This window comes from Mytilus galloprovincialis, chromosome 9 (genome assembly GCF_965363235.1).
Source record: "Mytilus galloprovincialis chromosome 9, xbMytGall1.hap1.1, whole genome shotgun sequence".
In the NCBI taxonomy this organism is placed as follows: Eukaryota; Metazoa; Mollusca; class Bivalvia; order Mytilida; family Mytilidae; genus Mytilus; species Mytilus galloprovincialis.
Window position 1 is genome coordinate 43,064,243 of NC_134846.1, and position 23,194 is coordinate 43,087,436.

Sequence of the window (23,194 nt, forward strand, 5' to 3'; positions counted from 1 at the left end):
TTCCGATTAGGAATACCAAGAAAATTCTGTAATATAAATAAAACTAATCTAACACTTGGTACACATGGGGTGAATATCAACAATAAAACTATACAATTAGAGCTAGATAAAACTTCCTGTACTAGTGCTAGAACAGTATTTAAGGATAAATGGAATAATTTTGATGGTCATGGTACGAAGAAGTGAAAATAAGTAGATATTCCAATTGCTGGTATATAAACAAGATCCACATTAACATAAAATGACGAAAAAAGCGTAACAAATAGTATCAACAGGTCAAATAAACAAGAAAGTACGATTTGAGAGTACTCGCAGTTACAAAATTTTGTTTACACAAATTAAGAGTCCCGGCATATTCTCTTTTTGTTCAATATGTTGATAAATAACATATTTTCAGTAGTTTTGATACCTTAGTCGGACTTGTACAACAAAACTATTTGACTGCTTCGACCAAAACTGACCATATGTGCACTTTAATTTGTAAATCTAATATACTCACATAGTAAATCAGCCACATTTTTTATGTCAGGATTCAATGTATAATACAATGGGCAGCAATATTGGAATACAATAACAACAAATTTTTTTAGCATTCATTTAGGTTGCCATAATGTCCTCCTTTTATTCAAAATATTGATATGTAACTAAAAGTAAAATCACAAAAATACTGAACTCAGAGGAAAATCAATTCGGAAAGTCTATAATCACATGGCAAAATCAAATAACAAAACGCATCAAAAACGAAAATTTCAGTAGTTTTGATACCTAATGCTGACTTGTATAACAAAATTAATTGACGGCATCGACCAAAAACTGACCATATGTGCACTTTAATTAGTTAATCTATATACCCGCATATATAGTAAATCAGCCACATTTTTTATGTCAGGATTCAATGTATAATACAATGGACAGCAATATTGCAATATAATAACAACAATTTTTTTATCGCATAAATTTCGGGTGCCAGCATGTCCTCCTTTTGTTCAAAATATGGATACGTAACAAAATTTCAATAGTTTTAATACCTCATGCTGACTTGTGTACAACAAAATTAATTCACGGCATCGACCAAAACTGACCATATATGCACTTTAATTTGTAAATCTATAAACCCGCATAATAAACCGGCAACATGTTTTATGTCAGGATTCAATGTATAATACAATGGACAGCAATATTGCAATACAATAACAACAATTATTTGTTCGCAATAATTCTTGACTGTCATAAATTTAGGGTGCAAGCATGTCCTTCTTTTATTCAAAATATTGATACGTAACAAAATTTCAGTAGTTTTGATACCGTATGCTGACTTGTACATGTTGTACAACAAAATTATTTTACCGTATCAATCAAAACTGACCATACTTGCACTTTAGTATGTAATTCTATATGGCTGCATTATAATTCAGATTGTTTTTTAAATGTTGCGATGGATTGTACTTGGCGCCTTTATGTCTTCTCCTGGCGCTCATGTGCACATTTTAGTAGGACCGCAAATGTAAGCAATAATATTGGAAAACATCTGTACATGTTAAACAATAGTGTCTTGTTTACCCTTTAATATGTTTGTGCCTTGTCCGTATCTGTCAAGAATGAAGTTTTATAGGTTTGTTTTATGTGTCCCTTATCTGGCTGTGTGTGTGTGAAAATAGTGTTTGGTATCTGCTGAGACCATTTATTCAAAATTGCCATCTATTCAGGCAAATTTTCATACATTTATTCTAATGCGTATGTTATTTGTGGCCAATATTTTCCGTGACAAAACTTTTTAAGTGCCATTTACGGTGTCCCGTACTTGCAGTGAAAAAAAATATTATATGGTTACAGCGTGCCGTATCTGCTTTGAAAAATCGTTTTCGGTTGTATGTTTTTTAGTATCCAGTATTGTCTTTGCAGAACATTTTCATTTGTATAAATGCTTATATTTTCCGGTGTCCTTCTTGACATGCAAACTATATTCATGCGTATGTTTAATAGTAAATCATTATTGGTAATATTTTGGTCTTCAAGACGGAGCCTTGGCCCGATCCGAACAGCAGCTATAAAAGGCCCAATGTCTAGTCACCATCACGAATTGGTTGATCCATACGATGTGTCTTTGTTTAATATATATATATATTTAATATTGTTATTCTATATAATAAGGATGTTCTTATCCCGTGCATAAAAACAATGCCGTATTTGTCAAAACCTTTTCAACTTTTAATCTTCAGTACTGTACAACTTTGTACCTTTTTCACGTTCGATCTTTTATATCTAGGCGTTATGTATTCAGGTTTAGTTTTCTGTAATTAGTTAATACTTTAGTTTCTTTGTGTATATCTCTTTCATATTCATTTGATAAAATTTACTGTTTGCAATAGCATGAATTGTTCTATATAATAAGAATGTTCTTATCCCGGGCATAAAAACAATGCCGTATTTTGCGAAACCTTTTCAACTTTTGATCTTCAGTGCTGTACAACTTTGTACTTTTTTCACTTTCGATCTTTTATATCTGGGCGTCACTGGTGAGTCTTGTGTGGGCAAGGCGCGTTTTTGGCGTATTGAATTTTAAACCTGATGCTTTTTGTTATCTATTAATCATGTTTTTCTGTGTCTAATATGTTCTCTTATTTATTTGTATTGTAGTCCTGTAATATTATGTTGTCATTTCAATGTTATATTTAACTTTGCCATTAAAGTGCGAGGTTTGGCATGCCTTAAAACCAGGTTCAACCCACCACTTTTATTCCCCTTTAAAAGTGTCCTGTACCAAGTCAGGAAGATGGTCATTGTTATATATTGTTCGTTTCTCTTTGTGTTGCATTTTAACGTTGAGTCGTTTGTGTTTTCTCTTATTTTTGAGATATTGAGATAAGACGTGGCACGGTACTTGTCTATCCCTATTCATGTATTTGGTTTCCATGTTACATTTGTTATTCTCGTGGTGTTTTGTCTGATGATTGGTCTGTTTCTGTGTGTGTTGCGTTTCGATGTTGTGTCGTTGTTCTCCTCTTATATTTAATGCGTTTCGCTCGGTTTTGGTTTGTTACCCCGATTTTGTTTTTTGTCCATGGATTTATGAGTTTTGAACAGCGGTATACTACTGTTGCCTTTATTTAAACTAACTGAGGACGTTTTGCAATGTCTTATATTGTGGTTTACTCATCCACCAAAATCCACAAACCAACATGTTGAGTAATATGTTTCGAACATGATTTTGTGCTCCGAGCGCTTATCAAAGTTTTATGACTTCAACCCCTTGTGTCTAGTATTTGTCTTTACATAACATTTAGATGTATATTATTATAGTGTCCGGTATCTACATTGACAGACCATTTTCATGTTCAACCAGCTCATTCAAACGTTAACGATGGACTTCCTCATGGAATCTTGTTAAAAGTTAAATGTGAATCTACGAAAGAGTTTTCCTTAGCACTGTGTTATAACGGACAATGGATAGTAGAAGATGACGATTGTAAGCATCCAATTATTTATCTGTATCCTTAGGAAATAAATTTAGATAGACAACATACTAGATATTGTAAAATAAATGTAATATATCGTTACTGCAAGTGCTTTGATAAAGCAAGGACATTATAAAAGAAAAAGAATAAGCATGTACGATCGTCAGAGAATATTTTTATTGCAATACCGGTAGTTGTACATTATGTATTATAACACAGGTATTACATAGTTTCAAATAATCATCAACAAAATTCTATATCTTTTTTAATATTTCTTATTTAAACTTCAAAGTAATATCTGAAAAAAATTGTTTGGTAATTATAGTTTACTTCATTCAACGTCACACACATTCACATATATAATATTTATAAATCTACCATATAATTCAGTGTTGATCAATTTGTGTACCATTGTTCTTTCCATTATTAGGTTCTTTAGCAGCAGATACCAAAGGACTAGCGAAACCTCTGAAGAGGAAAAAAAGACAGTTGGTTGTTGGACTTTTTATGTTACTTTTCAGTTTATTCCTTTTACCTGCACTTATACCACGTTAGTTATTTTTTTCTTTTCTTTTTCTCATCTCTTAGTTTTCGTAAAAAGGAACGGGTGTGAAAAAAAGACGGAAATGGTCCTGTATCAGATATAAGATATGATCGTTCATAGATATTGTAAAACTTTGTAGGCATCGTACGACACACACACGTACACACACATATATATACACACATATAGATAGATATCTATAAAAAAGTAACAATATCCACATTTAATATGGACTTTTAATTTTAGTTTCTTGTGTACAATTTGGAAATTAGTATGGCGTTCATCATCACTGAACTAGCATATATTTTTTTAGGGGCCAGCTGAAGGACGCCTCCGGGTGCGGGATTTTCTCGCTACATTGAAGACCTGTTGGTGACCTTCTGCTGTTGTTTTTGTTTTTCTATTGTCGGGTTGTTGTCTCTTGCGCATATTCCCCATTTCCATTCTCAATTTTATTTGAATGATCAGCAGTTGTCGTTTGTAGATGTGGTTCATAGGTGTTTCCCGTTTCTCGTTTTTTAAATAGATTCTACCGTTGGTTTTCCGTATGAATGGTTTTACACTAGTATTTTTAATACAGCTTACACAAAGAGAGAGAGAGAGAGAGAGAGAGAGACAGAGAGACAGAGAGAAAGAGAGACAGAGAAAGAGAGTACTATAATTTAAAATATGTTATTGAATATACGCACGAAAGACATTTTCAATATTTTGTAAATGATTCTATTTTTAACAGGAGATTCAATTAGACCGCAAATAATCAACTGTCCATATGTCAAAAGAGTTTCAGCTCTTCCATTTAAGCATCATGCTTTTGTCAGTTGGGAGCCTCCTACAGCCCGGGATGACATAGACAGACATACTAGGTTTTATTAAATTAACTGGATGATCTTAACATTGTTTATTTTTGGTTGATAAAATGCTGGTTTAAGTTTGCATTGCAATCATTTGTTGAAAATCATAAAGGATAATATTTTTTAAAGACCTTTTAAATAACATATCGTCAAAATTAATAGTCTTTTAAATACACCCACTAGTTACAATCCCAATTTGTTAACTGAAAGCATAAAAAGACATAGTCGATCTCGATTTTATTGTTATTTACGTTCTGTTTTATGCGTGCGTTTGTATAGGTTTTCTACGGAAGCCGTAAGTACGGGGCGCCGAATGGGACTCTTGTGGTTTTGTACTCAAAATTCAATTTTGTACGGACAAAAGTGACTTTTGTTCAACAAAAATAAGTTCAGTTTAACAAAATTTGTATCATACTACAAATTAAAATTTTGTCATACAAAATTATCTATCAGCGGACAAAAATCACTTTTGTCATGACAAAATTCATTTTTGTTACACAGACTTGAATTTTGTTACCTAATTTGAAAATTGGGCGACAAAAGTCAATTTTGTATTCAAATTAGTTTAGTTTGGTTTCTGTGAACTAATTTGCATACAAAATCGACTTTTGTTACACAAAATTGACAAAAATGAATTTTGTCTCAACAAAATTGACAAAATTGACTTTTGTCTCAACAAAATTGACAAAATTGAATTTTGTCTCAACAAAATTGACAAAATTGACTTTTGTCTCAACAAAATTAACAAAATTGACTTTTGTCTCAACAAAATTGACAAAATTGACTTTTGTCTCAACAAAATTGACAAAATTGAATTTTGTCTCAACAAAATTGATTTTTGTCTCACGAAAGTCAATTTTGTCACATAAAAGTCAATTTTGTTGTTACAAAATTGAATTTTGTCGTCACAAAAATGAATTTTGTCGTCACAAAATTGACTTTTGTCTCAACAAAATTGACAAAATTGACTTTTGTCTCAACAAAATTAACAAAATTGACTTTTGTCTCAACAAAATTAACAAAATTGACTTTTGTCTCAACAAAATTGATTTTTGTCTCAACAAAATTGATTTTTGTCTCAACAAAATTGACAGAATTGACTTTTGTCTCAACAAAATTAACAAAATTGACTTTTGTCTCAACAAAATTGACAAAATTGAAAATTGTGCCGCAATGACAATAAGAGGGGTATAACAGTTTCGTTTTATCGAGATAACGATATAATAAATCGAGATAACGATATAATAATCCGAGATCTCGATATAACAGTTTCGTTTTCTCGAGATAACGATATATTTTTTATCGAGATCTCGATATATTAAACCGAGATAACTATTTAAAAATACGAGTTCTCGATATAACAGTTTCGTTTTCTCGAGATAACGATATATTAAACCGAGATAACAATATAATAATCCGAGATCTCGATTTGATAAATCGAGATAACGATTTAATAATCCAAGATCTCGAAATAATAATCCGAGATCTCGATATAATAATCCGAGATCTCGATATAATAAATCGAGATAATGATATAATAAATCGAGATAACGATTTAATAATCCGAGATCTCGATATAACAATTTCGTTTTATCGAGGTAACGATATATTTTTTATCGAGATCTCGGTAAAACGGTAATGTTTTATCGTGATCTCGAATTAAAAAAAAATATTTTCTAATGTTCTGTGTGTCCCCTTACGGCTTCCGTAGTTTTCTAATAAATGACAAGGAATGCAAGCAAATTATTTTTAAAATATTACCGAACTTGATTGCATCTTATATATATATAATTATGAATTATAACTAATTTCATTCTATAATTGGGTCACATATCAATTATACATTATATAATAGGCATATTAAAATATACATTAAAACAAGCAGTTATACTACAGCTCTTTATCAAACTTATGTTAGTTGTAAGTTAATTGAATTTAACACACAAACATTCTTAATTTAAATAAATCTTCCACATTTTACGAAATATTTTACGCGATACATGTTATTTCAATAAAAGGAATGAATAATCTTTATTTCATAGAATGGCATTTGTACGCATCCGTCTTTCTCGTAGTTTTTCATACCAACTCATGTCACAATAATGTTACTTTACATTTTTTAAAATGATAGAAGACTATCTTTTCATTTATTGATAGCGTCCATATTAGTGGGCCCTATAGATCGGGTGATCCCTTCTTTGAACGAGATGGTAGACCCACTACAGTTGGATATTATGCTCGAGATCATGCAGGCAATATGGCTACATGCAATTTTAACATTTATGTGAAAGGTAATACATAGCATATGAAGTGCCTACAAAATCAAACTACATGTAAGAGTAAGTCGAATTCATTTCTTCCTTCCAAACCAGAGTTGGAAGTTATCCTATGTTCTGTCAATGCCACCTTGCATTGTGGAGCCATCATATTTGCTACTCTATGAACAGCTTATACAGTAATGACAAAAAAGAACAAAAAGTATATAATTGTGATTTCATCATTTTTCGTTGGTATCGTGGGTAAAGTTAACCACGAATTTAAATGTTCAAATATAACTTTAAATAGACCTCGTTATAAAATATTCATGCATTTACATTATTTTTATCAATCTAAGAACATTTGTATTCGTAAAAATCAATGAATCTACAGTATTCACAGAAACATGTACATACGAAAAGTCTAGTTTAATCGAAACATTTCCACAAAAATCCAATAACCTAAAGAACACTAATGGGTCCTGAAATTTAACTTTTGGAATGTGTGCATTTACATAACTGTTTTACAGTTTAAATTGGAAATAGAATTATTTTATCTATAAGCAAAGCATGCAATACAAATTACTATATAGAGATAAATTTGAATATGAAAATATTCTTGATAATTTAAAGAATTAAAAAGGAGATTTTTATAATTCACATTTTCTGAATTTTTATTTGAACATCTAGTCATACGATGTCCGAAGCGTTCGGGCAGCATACCAGATGGATATAGAGTCTGTCATCCGAGTAGTGATATGGTGTACGGAGCAGTCTGTCGGTATGGCTGTTACCAGGGACATACTCTAAAGGGAGCACCATCACGAATAGAGTGTTTAAAAACAGGTCAATGGTCAAGTCAAAACGAGCCATATTGTGAAAGTAAGTCTCAATCAGGAAGATACATACAGGAAACTCTTGTTTGTTGTTTTTCCTGGTTCCTCGGTTCATATTTCATACATGTAATTAAAACATATATCTCGTGATCGTATACTGTTTCCCAACATAAATATACACTTGCGTATCATCATTCCACTTGAAATCAATTTTGATGTGTCAATTTCAATAAATATTGTACATGTATAACAAGAACATATATTATTATACAGTCCAACATTCTTTTTTTTTCGTAAATGAGGTTTTCGATTTTTTTCCATAAAAATATTGTTTATTTATTGAATTTGCAGACCTATTATAATATTATGAAGTTGTGTTGCTTTCATACGACATTAGTAACTTTCGTACATTATGGATTACTTTCATTCGAAACGCACGTAGAGGAATCAAACTCGTCTTAGCCAATAAATTATCAGCACTATAATCAACTCTTGTGTTTGTATAAGAGTATATGATACCAAAATGATTCTCAACTTATCATGTTTCTGTTAACTTAGGATGATGTTGCCTTTTATAAATAAAAATTGGTATCAATTGAGAGCACCTTTTTAAGAAATTAAAACAGTCATCATTTTTATACGTGTATAATGCTTGCGCTTATTTATAAAATTCAAAATTCCTTAGAAAAGAGATGTGCTTTACACGAGGTTTCTAGGCTTTCGAGTTCGGCTAAACGTCAATTAGCCATTCAACCACATCTGTAGCGTCTGGTCAAACACGTCTGGTGTTAGAAGATTTTTGAACTCAATTCTTGATCATTGTGTTTAATTATCATGAAAAGTAAATGAGCTATAAATTGTCGTTTAAAAAAAACAAGGACTATTATTCGATAAATAATCGTCTGAGCTCGACACATTGGTGAAATATCGTGTTTTTATTTTGACATTTTGTTAGTATAAGTAATTCTTTATAGTGTTGACGTTCTTGATTCTATCAATGAATTATATTCTAATGTTTACAGAAAAGAAGTGTTTAGAAATTGTACAATATGGTCGGCTTAGTTTTACGTGCACAGAAGACTTTTACTTCAGATCAATTTGTACATTTGGGTGTGACGCAGGTTTCGATATCCCTACAAATCAGAGGAGAACTAAAGTTTGTCTGGCCTCAGGATCTTGGAACACAGACGATCCGGATTGTGTTGGTAAATAACACTGTCATTTAACAAGTCTAAGACTGGTAAACACGAAACCTATTTTACTTCAATTGAACGTCAATATTCGTTCTTTTTTAACTGTTTTATAATAAATTTGAGAATGGAAATAGGTAATCTGTCAAAAAAAAAACACCCCGACCAAAGAGCAGATAACAGCCGAAGGCCACAATGGGTCTTCAAAGCAGCTTTTTGTAAAACTGTTTGACAACTTTTATTTGAATTTTCAAAGAAAAATGTCATAACAAAGTATTTTCATTACAGTCAGACTTTGTACTATGTATCATGGTACATGTATACACATCACATAAGTGTTCCAAATTTATCAAATGACTAACAAGATTTACAACTGGCGGATCGTGCTCTAATATTGTCTTTCTATTCTAAATTTCGTGTAAATTGATTAATAGCCGTCAATGTCCATTTAATATAAGTTTGATTAAAAGCAAAATAAATATAGAAAAAAAACAGAAAAAAACAAACAACACAAAGTTTTCACAGATCTTTCATTTTAAACTATAAAGGCCTAGCATATATTTTTTGTTCATTTTATAGACGTTGAGCCTCCTTCTATCGAACAATGTCCAAATACCTTAATGTTTTATCCTGGAAATAATAAAGACACTGCCTTTATCTCATGGGACAAACCAGTAGTTCTAGACAACAAAGACAAGGGATTGGAACCTACACAAGTACTAGGTCCACCGCCAGCCTCCGAACTAGGAGTTAATACGTATAATGTCAAATATACAGTTCGAGATTTAGCAGGCAATGAAGGAAGGGAGTGTTCATTCGACATTGTGATTAAACGTAAGAAAATAACTCATTATTGCTAATTACTTATATTGATAGAATTAAAAAATGTAAATGTGGAATGCTCTTTTTAGTTGAGTTCTTTGAAATCTTATTTAAAGATTGACCATAAATCAGCAATTAGAAGACGTATTAATATAACTAAAAATATGTATTATTAATGCAAAAAAGAAGATGTAAAGCTTGGTCCTATATATGCAAAATCCACAGCTGATGATTAAAATTCTAGCGCTCAATATGTAAACTCAAGAACTGAAGGTGTAAAATCTAGTTTTAAATAAGTTCTAAATTAAGCGCTGACAATGAAAATTCTGGACAACATCTAGAGCGAACGTTTGAAACTTTAGCGCTTAAATTCACATCTTCCATAATGTAGTCAATTTTACAGCACACGATCTAAAACACATCTAAATCGATAGACTTAACTTATTTAGCGTTGAAGATTTGACATTAGTATTCAGCACTCATTTTGAATTCTTCCGTACATTTTTCTGCGCTACATTATACTTCCTTAGCCCTGGATTGTACTTCTTCAGCGCTAAAGAACTTAAAAACCATAACCTTATTTGTATAAGACAAACATAGTTTTGATGTTTGGTAAGTTCCGTCCACTTGTATATCTTATTCAAGTATATCTTCCTATTATACAATTTGTTACTATGTCTAATATTGTTTCTTTCTGCTTATTAACACAGCAGACATTTATGCCATTTTGTTTCTTTACAGAACTGAGATGTCCTAAGTTATATCCCCTTCCTTATATGAAGTTAAACTGTACAGGAACAAGACGTGGTTCCGAATGTGCTTTTTCATGTCAGGATAACTCGGCTTTAATTGGAACAAAAAATGCCTACTGCTATAGAAATGGAAGCGATCCTTATGCAAATTGGGCTATGGATTTCCATCCGTTCTGTAAACGTAAGATTTCATCTATTGTTCAAATAACTTTGAAAATAAATTAGGCAACAATCCAAATATTTAAACAAACACATTGTACACATATGGTTTTATAATATATATATTGGCAATTACAGGTAAATAATCCATTTCTATCACGTTCTGGTTATTTCTCTAGCATAAGCTAATTTCCAGAATGCACTGACTACTGTGCTATCTTAAAACAAATGTTAATCTAAATTTTTAATTCATCTGACGACCTAAATAGCTATTGACCTCTAAAACGGATATGACATTAAAAGTTCAAAATTGCACTTCGTAAAGTATTTTAATTTTCCATCCTTTTTGATACCACTGAGACACAATATGCTGTTACAGCCTTTTTCGATGGAGGCTATTTTACTTGTAAAATGCCTGTACCAAGCAGGAATAAATCATCATAGATACCAAATTTTTAGAGAAGCTCGAATAAAAATAAGTTAAAAAAAGGACAAGTGTACAATTGTTTGTCTGTTGGTATTTTTCTCATTTAGCCATTGCGTAGTCAGTTTATGAGGGCCCTCATGGGGTTTTTGATTATGTGATTACTTGGCCGTTTTTTTAATGATTATTTGATTATTAAGCCAAATATTTCATGATTATTTGATTACCTAGGACTGTATTTTTAGTTTATGATTATTTGATTACTAAAGATAAGCAAATATTTAATGATTATGTGATTATATTGGCAAAAAAATGGTGATTATGTGATTACTAGGACCCCCCCCCCCCCCATGAGGGGCCTCGTTTATGTTTATTTAATGATTTTGATTGTCCCTCTACTTTATTCCGCCTATCTTTTTCAAATGTTAAATTGATTTCCTTGATGTAAGTTCAAAACTTTAAACGCTTTACATGAAAGTACGATAATTTATGAGAAGAAATGGATTCGGAAAATTGAGAACCGCATTAACAGAATATACAGGAAAACTTGCGTTAATCTATCTGCTAATGCTAAAAGAGATTGTCAACAAATTTCAAATTTCAGCATCTAACGGTTGTCCAGATATTGTTCCACCGGACAATGGAGCTATGGCATGTGACGTGTGGGTTGGTGGACGGTTCTGTCATCCCTTGTGTTCTCAGGGATATTCTGTACTTGCGTCGTTACCGTTACCAAATTTCATGGTTTGCATAGAAGATGGAACTTGGACGAATCACGAAAAGTTGTCTGACTGTCATCGTAAGTATGGCTTAACAAAATGTATATACGCACAGATAATTAGTTAAAGGAAATGTGGGATAATTTGTTAAAATAAGAACGCAAAGATGAAGAAACGAATGTAATTTTTTAAAAAAACAGCATGAAATGCATTGACAGCGATGGCATTACGTAATAAAAGATAATTTCACCTTTATAATTGTGAACTTTCTTCTTCTATGTAGCAACTTTCCAGCAGTGCTTTCATACGGAGTATACTTTCCTAGTTGATCTGATATTCCAGGGCGTGTATGTCCAAACATAATTTCCTTAATAGAGGGTTGCTGCTCAAAATTAAAAAAAAGTTATTAACCATGAGTTCAAAGTCGTGAAATTGAAATGACCCCTACGTAAAATTAATGAAAGTCATCACGTGTTGATTGACCGTTATTGAATATCCGTTTCACTTATAAAAGCGGATATGTTCATTATGTCGTTACACCAATCCCGTCCCCTTATCCCGAATTTGAGCTACCGATTAACACTTATTATCGGGTTGTATTTACATGGGAAACCCGATGGTGGTCACAAGTTAAGCGTGATCAACCTACCTTTCAGGAGCACCTTTGATCACCCCCAGTTTTCAGTTGAGTTTGTGTTGTTTATTCTTTAGTTTGCTATGTTGTATTTTGTGTTCTTTTTTTTTTTTGTATGAGAGTCTTTTTTTAATTTTGAGCCCTGGCGTTTACAGTTTATTTTCGACTCATGAGATTAAATGTCCATTAGGTATCTTTCGCCTCTCTTTTTTAACAAAATACTATCTAAATAAAATGTTAAGTTTTTTGTTATTCTACCATTAGAAACAGCAAACTCAACACGTAGATATGTTACAATGGCAGCTGAGTTTTATTTCACTGGAAACTGCAACGATCCAGAAACTCAGACAGAAATAAAGGAAAACTTTATGGCTGCAGTTCAAAATTCCAGATCGTATATGGTAAAGAAAATGTGCAGGAGTCCTGAATGTAATATTGGAAACATAAAGGTATTTATTTTTTCATTCATAATATTTGTGTTAATACTTTTCTATAATGACTGATTACGATGTATTATAATCAGTTGGATCAAATTGTTGATTTTCTGTACAAATATATTTCAGGGCTATTTCAAAGGTTCTTAAATTATCTTAATTACAAACTAGGCTTCATGCATTCTTAGGAAATATTGATCTGAATCTTTCTAAAGTTTCCATGTATTACTTGATTTATTTCACTTGACTGGGCGGAGTTTAACCGATTCGTTTATCTAAGACCAGTCCATCTAAAGACAGGTGTTTCGGGATGAACTCATCAATGAAGTGTCAAGTTATTCGTCCCATATCATGCGCTCAGTTGATTTGTATATCAGCTGGGTTAATTTCAATATACACATATCCTCAGTGATTGATATAATCTTGCATCCAGTTCATGTTAAGTTATGGGCATAGAAAACTCTAGAGGAAAGAACCGAATACAAGATAATATCTTTACGTTTCAGAAACCAAAACGTGGACTACTACGCGCAATGCAATGCACAAGAGCTCATTGCATAAAGTGTGCAGTTGTTTCTTATATAACTACTCTGGAGCTCATAAAATGAAGCATTATAATCAACAGTATTGTCATTAGAGATATATAATCTTATTTTTACCATTGTAATAAAACAGTAAGCACAAACATACCAATACACTTGCCCTATTTGACCTTTCCCTTGAAAATCGATAAAGCGAAGGTTTGTTTTGTCAACCTGATCCCATGGTAATGCTTATGTTTTTCTAATGTTGTCTCGTGCTCATCAACCCAAAATGCATACATGTAATACCAATATTAAAATATGAATATAAAAACAAATCCACATTTTGGTACTTTAATATGGGTGGGAGAGGGGGGAACTTATCAAGAACCTCATCAACCCAAACAGGCAATATGTATTGCCTGACCAAACATAGCCCTTAAACCAACCACCACTTGGATATTAAAAGAATGAGGATGTATCACATGTACTTCCTCCAAAGATATCAACCAATGAGGTTATACACATATCCTCAGTGATTGATATAATCTTGCATCCAGTTCATGTTAAGTTATGGGCATATAAAACTCTATAGTCCATACAGCATATTTGCAGGCCAATCTCAAATTACACCACTAGCAAGGCTTTCCTTTAAGGAATAGTATTCCCAATACTCAAAACAAAAATATCTTCAACACTTTTATTAAATATTATTCCTTAATTACTTTAAAACACTTCTAAAAATTTCAAGATTCATGTACACAGTTCTTTATAAATAGTTCATAATTCAATAAATTCTCATGAATTTGACCACATGGACTTTTAAAAGTTGAGTTAAGGCAATGAAGTCATATCAAAATGAACATTGTCATTTAATAACATCTTCGGCATATGGAAAGCTTGTAAGCAAAGGGACTTCACCTCCAAGTGTAAACTATGCTGGCTTGTCTCTTTCTTAAGTGTTGTTGAATCAAACACACTTTTTACTTCCTAATCAGGAACATTGGCAATTGTATTTCCACTTGATTCTTGACAACTCTGCTGAAAATATATTAACCAATAACAAGTTGTTTATTTGTACTTAAGACAGCATTAGTCACACTTTGAAAAGGAAAAATCCCTTTGCCTACAATCCACGTGGAAAACCACTAGGGAATCAGTGTCCCTCGAACTGTAGACAAAGAAATTTAAATTAAAAAATTCAACCATAAATAAAATTTTAGTATACATTTTTACTAGTATACAAAATCATTCAACATTATATTTATTAAATAAAACAAAACAAAAAATAGTACATTATTTAATCTTCCAAGACAAAAGATTTATCTGATATTTTAACACATCAATGAAATTATATACACATCCAATAGTAAACATGAAATTACGGACAAATTATTAGAATTACTGATAAAGCTGTTTCCATCACATTTTTTTTAAATACCGTGCCATATTGACATCTTCTGCCTTTCTCAACACAGACATACATAATTTAGTGTTATATCCGTATTTTTCCAAATCATTTTTTTTTAATTTATTTTTTTATATAATTAATATCTTCAGAAATCAAAACATTACTTCAATATTAATTGCAATTTGTTCTCACCATATCTGATCAGAAAAATCCTTTCCTTTTAGGTTATTTGAACTCATTGACATGAATTATCGTGCAATGTCATATTGCTTCTCCTTCAGTCATCAGAGGTAACAACATCTGAAAACAAATACATTCTATTCAAATTTTTTTACAATCAAACAGACCGCTGAACGCGGACCTCGACGAAGACACCTCATAATTCAATACACATCACTCTGGTTAACAACAATAATATCAAGTGACATGTCACACTAAATTATTCCACTTTTTTTTCTCAATATTTCTATTCCTTTTTAACCAAGTCTTTAAAGAGCATTTTCTATCAGTATGTACGATGTAATGATCAATGAAAAGTCCACAACACTCAAAAGAAACTATTTCAGCTATAAACAATTTATTATTCTCCTTTCAATTACAGGTCTCCAAAATGGCCAGAGACCCCACTTCCACATATATTCTATATAGCGATAGCACTTTGCCCTACGTTTATGGCATAACAAATATCTGACCACCTGGGTTGATAATAACTACCGGGCCAAGGTCCAAATCCCAAAATATTTTGCCACCAAGGTCAAACATTACCATCTAGTTCTATCAAGAAGCCGCCAAGGCGAATATAAATGACCACCAAGGTCTTGACGCCCCCAATGCTAGTATTTTTAATTTAATATTGCCATCAAGGCAAATGTAAAAAATTATAAAAATTACCACCTAGGTCTATTGCCACCAAGGCATATATAAATGACCACCTAGGTCTATTGCCACCAAGGCATATATAAATGACCACCTAGGTCTATTGCCACCAAGGCATTTATAAATGACCACCTAGGTCTATTGCCACCAAGGCATATATATATGACCACCAAGGTCTTAAAGCCGCCAAGGCTATATTGCCACCAAGGCAAATGTAAGTAAAAGTTAAAGAATATAGTTACTTTGCCGACAACACGTGGAGCACGACCTTCCCACAGCTTGGATATTGAAAGAATGAGGATGTATCACATGTACTTCCGCCAAAGATATCAACCAATGAGGTTATCATTGTATCTAAATAGCGGCTACGTAGCTTCTATCAATATATATGTAACAGCTAGACTATAGCTACACGTTCAATAGTCAAAATCTACGCATCACTACGTAGCTGCTACTATATTGAACGCATCCCAGTTTAGTGACACTGATAGGTGATTATAAATCAATTATAATTATAACGGCAATCATTCTCATAACACACATCTTCAAATAGACTGTCCTTGACCGTTTTCAAATTTCCTCGGAGTTCGATATTTTTGTTATTTTACTTTTTACCTCTTCCTATTGAACAGAACTTCATTTTCGAGTGGTTGCAAAAATGGAGTCCCTGAAGTAGACCGTGTTCTCTTTTTCTTGCATTTATGATTGTTCTTGTTTTTGTTCTGAAACGCATGAATCTTTTGATTAGGGACTTTCCGTTTGAATTTTCCTCGGAGTTCGATATTTTTATGATTTTACATGATGCCAATTGATCTTCAAATCATGGCTTCAGTAATTTAGTGATGTTAAAATCTCATAAAATCAATTTAGAAAACACATGAGAGCAATAAACAGAAAGCTGTGGAATTACTCAGCTCCAGAAGGCACAAAACCGGAAGTATCGACATGGAAAACCTTTCATTGTATGAATACTTCACCTACTATACGACTACACAGTCCAATTATCACAATAAGGAGAAGGACACTATACGTAAAATAGCAAAGCAGATGGCTCCTTTCGTGTCTGAGTAGTATCTAAGACCGCCAAATATGCTGCTAGTGATTAGTTAAAACACATTTTATCGAGTACAAATTCGTTATTGTCACCATAATTACTTCGAAAATGTCCCTAATATATCTATTGGAGCAGTTTATCAATAGGTAAAAGATACAAAAGGATCGTTCAAACTCTAAGTCGAACAAAATAATCGAGATGGCATTCGATAAAAATTGCGAAAAATAACTTAACAATAACTAAAGACTGAGCAACACGAAGCCAAAAACAACCGAGTAATTTTAAAAAGGACCTTACTCGGTGATAATATGTATTAGATAATTTGGCATCTAGTATTAATGAATTGGCAATAATCTCTAGTCTAGCCCTCAGACAATGTACAAATTGGTAAAACATCTGTCATTTGAATTTTAATTTTCTAAAATAAATGCAAAGAATTGATAAGCAGTTTTCATGACAAAGTCTAGAGTAGAAATTACTGATTGATCAAATTAAATGAGAAATATAAAAGCACAAAGTAAAACTCTGAAAACCAAAGCACCGGAATTACGAATTCGAACTAGGCTTTTTGAACTGAGTTTTACTGTGCGTATTGCTGTGAGTTTTTTTTTCTATGTTGACTAGAGGTATAAGGTTGATAACACTTAACATGTTTAACTACACCACTTTTCTTTTGCCTATCCAAAGTCCGGAGCCTCTGGCCTATCATTTTTAATTTGAGTTCATTCATATGTTTTGGAGTTTAGTATGACGTGCATTTTCGTTGAACTAGTGTAGATTTTTATCTACGAGCCAGCTAAGTCAACCTATGGGTGCTGGATTTTCTCATTCTGTTGAAGACCTGTTAACGGCCATCGACTGTTAACTGCTTTTTGGTCGGTTTTTGACACTTTGAAACTTTCCCAATTTATATATATTCTATAGTATAGTATCAGGTGCTCTGGAAGATAGGCAATTTTTTTTTTCATGTGCCACCAATCGTATAAATTTATCTCTATTCAAATTCCAACGTCTGCTTTATCGTCGGAAATAATACGTGGTATCGCTTTAGAACATCAGAAATTATGTTTACATCCACAAATATTTTTTATTTTTTTATTTTGCATTCCCGGATAACTTTGCGTTTTTCAACTTGTGTAATCGTTCTAAACACAGGTGATTTGTCCAGAAAAACAGAAGAAAAGGTCAACAACAGATACCATGATCATCAGTACAGAAATTTATTTCGAGTCCGGAAATGATACTTTTACATCACAGCAATATGAAGCTGAAGTGAATACTTTTACAGAGTTTTTTACCTCCCTTGAAACAGATCTAAAATCGGACAACTTTACTCTCACCAGCGATGACCAGTACGCTAATCTTCTTGAAATGACATCAAATGAATTACTTTTAGATTGCCCTGCAAATTCTGTTCCTGTATTCAATACTTTTATTGCCTGTGGTAAGTCCAATTTTGATAATAGCTTTTATGAATTTACAGAATATCAAATAAACTCCATTCTTTATAAAACAAAACAGCTGACGAGATAATATGACCACTTACTTCATATTTCCATTCATGAAGTAAACGGATATTTTGTAAAAAAAAAAAGTCACTTTCCGATTAACAGAATTTGCTTGAAATATAATTTTAGAAATTATTGTATAAACATAAAAAAATGATATTATGATTATGATGTTTTTTTTCTTTACATACAACTAAATTTGTTTGCACAGTGATACGAGTAAATACTGATAAAGTCATTTGAGTTATCCACAATTAGATTTTTTTCATCATGGTTTTTTGAAATAAGAAATTAATAGAGATTTTCCAGAATATGCAAGTTTCGGTACACAAATTGCAGCGACTTTATAATGCCTTTAAACCAGTCCTATTTTTTAAAACGTTGAATATTCTAATAATTTATGACTGTGACTTGAGATCAACTAATTGAAAAATAACTCCACTGAAGATGTATTGAAATCGATAATATATGTAATTATGAAGTTTATTCTAAAAGACATGCATTTGTTTCCCCTATTTTGCCTTTTAAGCATGATCCTTTTATATTTTATAAGTACCATGCCCAGAAGGCACGTTTTATGATGGCAGTTCAAATGCCTGTAGTACATGTTCCAGAGGATCTTACCAACCACATTTTGCTCAGGATGACTGTATCCCGTGTCCATATACTCAGACAACAGCCAGAATTGGTGCTAAAGATTTATTCGAATGCGAAGGTACTGTTATGTGTATGACAGAAGAATAATTATGAGTGCCATAGCAAATTTGTATACTTTAATCAGACAATTGTCATAAGTTTGGTTTTCAAATGTTTCAAACATATTTTTTTAATATTTTATTACCAAGTATATATTATAAACTAATATGTAAGGAAACGACATGTTAGAACAATTCACATCTTTCTTTTAGTCATATTTCTTTTAACAAACTTAGCACATGGTCTTGATGTAAGATTTACCTGAATAAATCTTAGGTTAGGCGTTAATGACATTCTCAACTAATTTTGTATTAGTTTTTTATTTGTGAGGTTACGTTTTGGGTATATTTTATTTTAAGATATATAGCTGCAGTCAAAAAAATTGTATCGATTGAACATCTGTCTTGTTGAGATTATTTTATCTCAAAAGACAGCATGTAGTTATAAGGTTAATAAGGATACATCGCATTGGCCGAAATGTTTCTATTCTCATATGGTACCGATTATTATCATAAACGCTCAATTAAAAAAACGAATTAAATTGATCAACGTACATTAAGTTTGTTTGATCGCCTAATACCATATGCGATGATACCAAAATAGTAACGAATGAGAACAATATTAGCCAATGCATCGGTTAGGTTGGGTTTTTTTTTTTTGGTTTACGTTTTGTTATTTTAATCAAAGTAATTAAACTAGATAATTAGACACTAATTCACTTACTTCGTTTGCATCGTTAAAAGACTTTAGCAAATAAATAGGTTTGTTACAACACGAATTTAAAGCATTTGTTGTATTGCAGATGCTTGTGAACCTGGTACCTGGTCTCTGACTGGTATCCCACCATGTGTAGAATGTGATGTTGGTTATTACGAGAGCGACTATGGTTCTACAGTTTGTAAGCAATGTCCAGGAAATCGCATCACATTGATGGAGAAAAGTGACAATGTGTCGAACTGTGTTGGTAAGATATCGGATTTACTGGCTTTAATTTATTATTGAATTTTTTCAAAAATCTACAATATTAGTTGTTACAGTACAAATTCAACACACTTTGATACTATTATAACAATCGAAAATGAATACGAATTCCTATTCTTTAAAGATGTTAAGATTTATTGATCTTAACTTGAATCAATGACTTTTAGATTTAAATATTTAACGAAAGTGTCGAATTTGATGAGAGTTTAAGTTTCTTTTATTATGTCATTCAAAGCATTGAACACTAGTTTTTCGTTTATATGAGCATATATTTTTAGCTGTTAAATAATTTTCACATTTATCATACCATTGTCCAACTGATTTTTAATAGATCATGTTAAATGACCTTTTTTCAGATTACGATGTTGTTTTTCCAAACAGCACAGAATCTGCTTACACAGAGCTGCAAATAACTGGCATTCCACTTCAAACACCATTTGTGTTGACTTTTCATATACACTGTCAAACTTTATGCAGAGGAACTATTTTCGCCGTAGATTCTTCTGCATCTGACCACATTGAATTGACGTCTGCTTTTTTAACTATTAACATGTATGTATGATTCTAGCATTCCCGTTATTTTACACAAAAAAAACATATGTTAATCTAATATTTTCTAGTTGAGAATTTGTTAAATGCAGCTAGACAGTTTAAAGTATCAGTAAAAAACAAAAATTAAAATTAAAATGAATATTGATCACACAACCTAAATTGATAGGCTATGCACACGTGCATAAAAACCCGAAATGATATGATGTACCAATGAAGGGAACCATATTCTTTATTGCATCTTCACGTGAATTCGAAAAGTAAACGAATCCAACCATGATTCACGTTTTCGGTAAGGGTCAACATTAAAAAAAAACTTAGGGGAAATACATTGTTTTTATTTGATACATTGATTTACATTGTATTATGTATGTATAATTATTTTATTTAACAGAAACTCATCTGAAGCTTTTGATGGTCTTGATTTGTCAAAGAAATGGTTTCACATTGCATTACATATAAGCACAAATGATAGTTCATTATTTGTTGATGGAGAACTGCATAAACTATATGAAAGCAACGTTAACTTTTCCCAAGATGTTGACTTGAATATAACTTTAGGAGGTATGTCTAATTTTGTAAGCAGATTTAAAAATAGAATGATGTTTAAAACTTTTAGTTGTCCTTATGAAAGTACCCATATCATCAGTTGACTTTTTGAAAAATTGTACACAACATTCTGAATTTACTTTGTATATTTGGAAGCAACAAGTATTCATACAGTTATGCCAAAGCATAGTTTACAAGATATTGTTTTGACTGCATTCGATTGTAAAACATAACCGTGAAATCAACAATCGTCTTGCAGTTGAAGAAATTATTGTGCAGTACTAGTTACGATTCAACACTAAACTAAATGGGACTCGGGGCTATTTAGAATACAGAGCATTTATCTAAATCATTGAACATCTTCTTATCATTATAATACATTATTGTAAGTTAATAATGTCAGTCTTTGTTAATTCTTTGGAAAATAAGCTAGGTAATTCAGGTATTGCATAGAGAAACAAGTTTTTAAGCAATAGCATTGTTTATCTATGAAACCATTAACAGAGTGCCACAATGAACCAGTAAGTGAACTTAAGTTGTTTATATCTACGTTATTAGATAACTTGTTGATATTTTCCCCAATGGCAATCATACAATTTCTCATTTTTATTATATTTACCTTCATTTGCGTTGTTGGATAATTTGCGTCATTGAGCAACACGATGGATTTTACATGCGGAGCAGAATCTGCCTACTCTTATAGAGCACATGATATTACCTCCAGTGTTCGGTTTCGTGTTTCTCAATATATAGTTAGCAATGTTGTGTTTTCTTAACTGTTGTTTGCCTGTTTGTCTTTTCTGTTTTAAGCCATGGCTTTTATTTTCAACTTTCTCCCTTTGTTATATTTCGCTTTTTATTTGAATCGATAAATATATTTTATAGCTAAATTGACTAGCTTGTATGATCAATCATTGTTTCCCTATCTTTTTGAAAGACTTTCAATTTAAAATAGTGATATTCCAAGAGAATTACAGTCCTGATTCTATATTATTGCAGGTGATGACTTCATGGGAGCTATTTCACAGTTCAGCATAGTTCCCCAGCAAGAGTATATGAATAATGAACATAGGTATTCTCAATGTAAAAGTGAAGGTGTGTCTTCCGGATTCGTCAACTGGAATGAGTTTGTTTATAGCAATCTAATGAATGCGTACATAAATATTCCCTCCAAATGTGATGGCAAGTATATATCTATGTATAGTGTTGTTATGGGTAATGGTTATATAACTTAGTTCCTACTGAAAGTCCGTCTATAATAATTCGTACACCATATCTGACAAAAAAAAAGAAACTCTTCAAAAAGAGACAACATAAAATACAAAACGTATTTTACAACAGCTAAAACAAAGGTGACCAGAGGAATGCTTGTGGTTTCTTCTTTAACCTTTTTTTAGTTAAAAACATACATTGTTGGTAAATTGGTTAGGTATATGCAGATTTATTATTGTTTAATGTTTTTCAGAAAGACGCACTCATATTCTTTAGTTGGTACGTGTAAAATAGTTCCATCGCTTACTTTTTTCACTTTGATATCTTTGATCGAACTCAGTTCGATGAAACATGTGGTAATTTTTTTACAGATTATGATGAGTGCCAAATAAATCCTTGTTTAAATGGAAGCTGTACTGACAAACTTGGGGGATATTCTTGCGATTGTGATATTGGTTTTTCGGGCAGTGACTGTGACATAAATATTGATGACTGTGCTGTACATGTCTGCCAGAATAATGCAACCTGCATAGATGAAGTGAATTATTATACGTGTTCATGCGAATATGGGTACACAGGAGAGTTATGTGAAATTACAATGGGTAAGATCTTTTCGAAGGCATGACCATGACAACTGAATCAGTAGATTTATGGTCAACTTATTCCATTCCTAATTTTTCAAAAGAGGATATATCATAATGCAAAATATGATTGAAGTAATTCAAACAGAACTGAGTTTTTTTTTTATTTACTAAATATATT

At 31.9% G+C, this 23,194-nt stretch overlaps 1 protein-coding gene across 1 annotated transcript in view; it reads left to right on the forward strand.

Annotated features, from left to right (window-relative positions):
• LOC143045038 (uncharacterized) overlaps positions 1-23,194 on the forward strand; it is a 33,010-nt gene that overhangs the window by 853 nt on the left and 8,963 nt on the right. Inside the window, exons 2-18 of the mRNA XM_076217325.1 lie at positions 3,301-3,466; positions 3,886-4,005; positions 4,733-4,862; positions 7,008-7,141; positions 7,796-7,987; positions 8,964-9,146; positions 9,711-9,965; positions 10,695-10,886; positions 11,893-12,087; positions 12,906-13,090; positions 18,093-18,381; positions 18,999-19,160; positions 19,944-20,105; positions 20,479-20,674; positions 21,066-21,235; positions 22,220-22,402; positions 22,804-23,034. Of these exons, the coding sequence (XP_076073440.1) occupies positions 3,301-3,466; positions 3,886-4,005; positions 4,733-4,862; positions 7,008-7,141; positions 7,796-7,987; positions 8,964-9,146; positions 9,711-9,965; positions 10,695-10,886; positions 11,893-12,087; positions 12,906-13,090; positions 18,093-18,381; positions 18,999-19,160; positions 19,944-20,105; positions 20,479-20,674; positions 21,066-21,235; positions 22,220-22,402; positions 22,804-23,034 (3,145 nt within the window). The remainder of the gene's footprint in view (positions 1-3,300; positions 3,467-3,885; positions 4,006-4,732; positions 4,863-7,007; positions 7,142-7,795; positions 7,988-8,963; positions 9,147-9,710; positions 9,966-10,694; positions 10,887-11,892; positions 12,088-12,905; positions 13,091-18,092; positions 18,382-18,998; positions 19,161-19,943; positions 20,106-20,478; positions 20,675-21,065; positions 21,236-22,219; positions 22,403-22,803; positions 23,035-23,194) is intronic.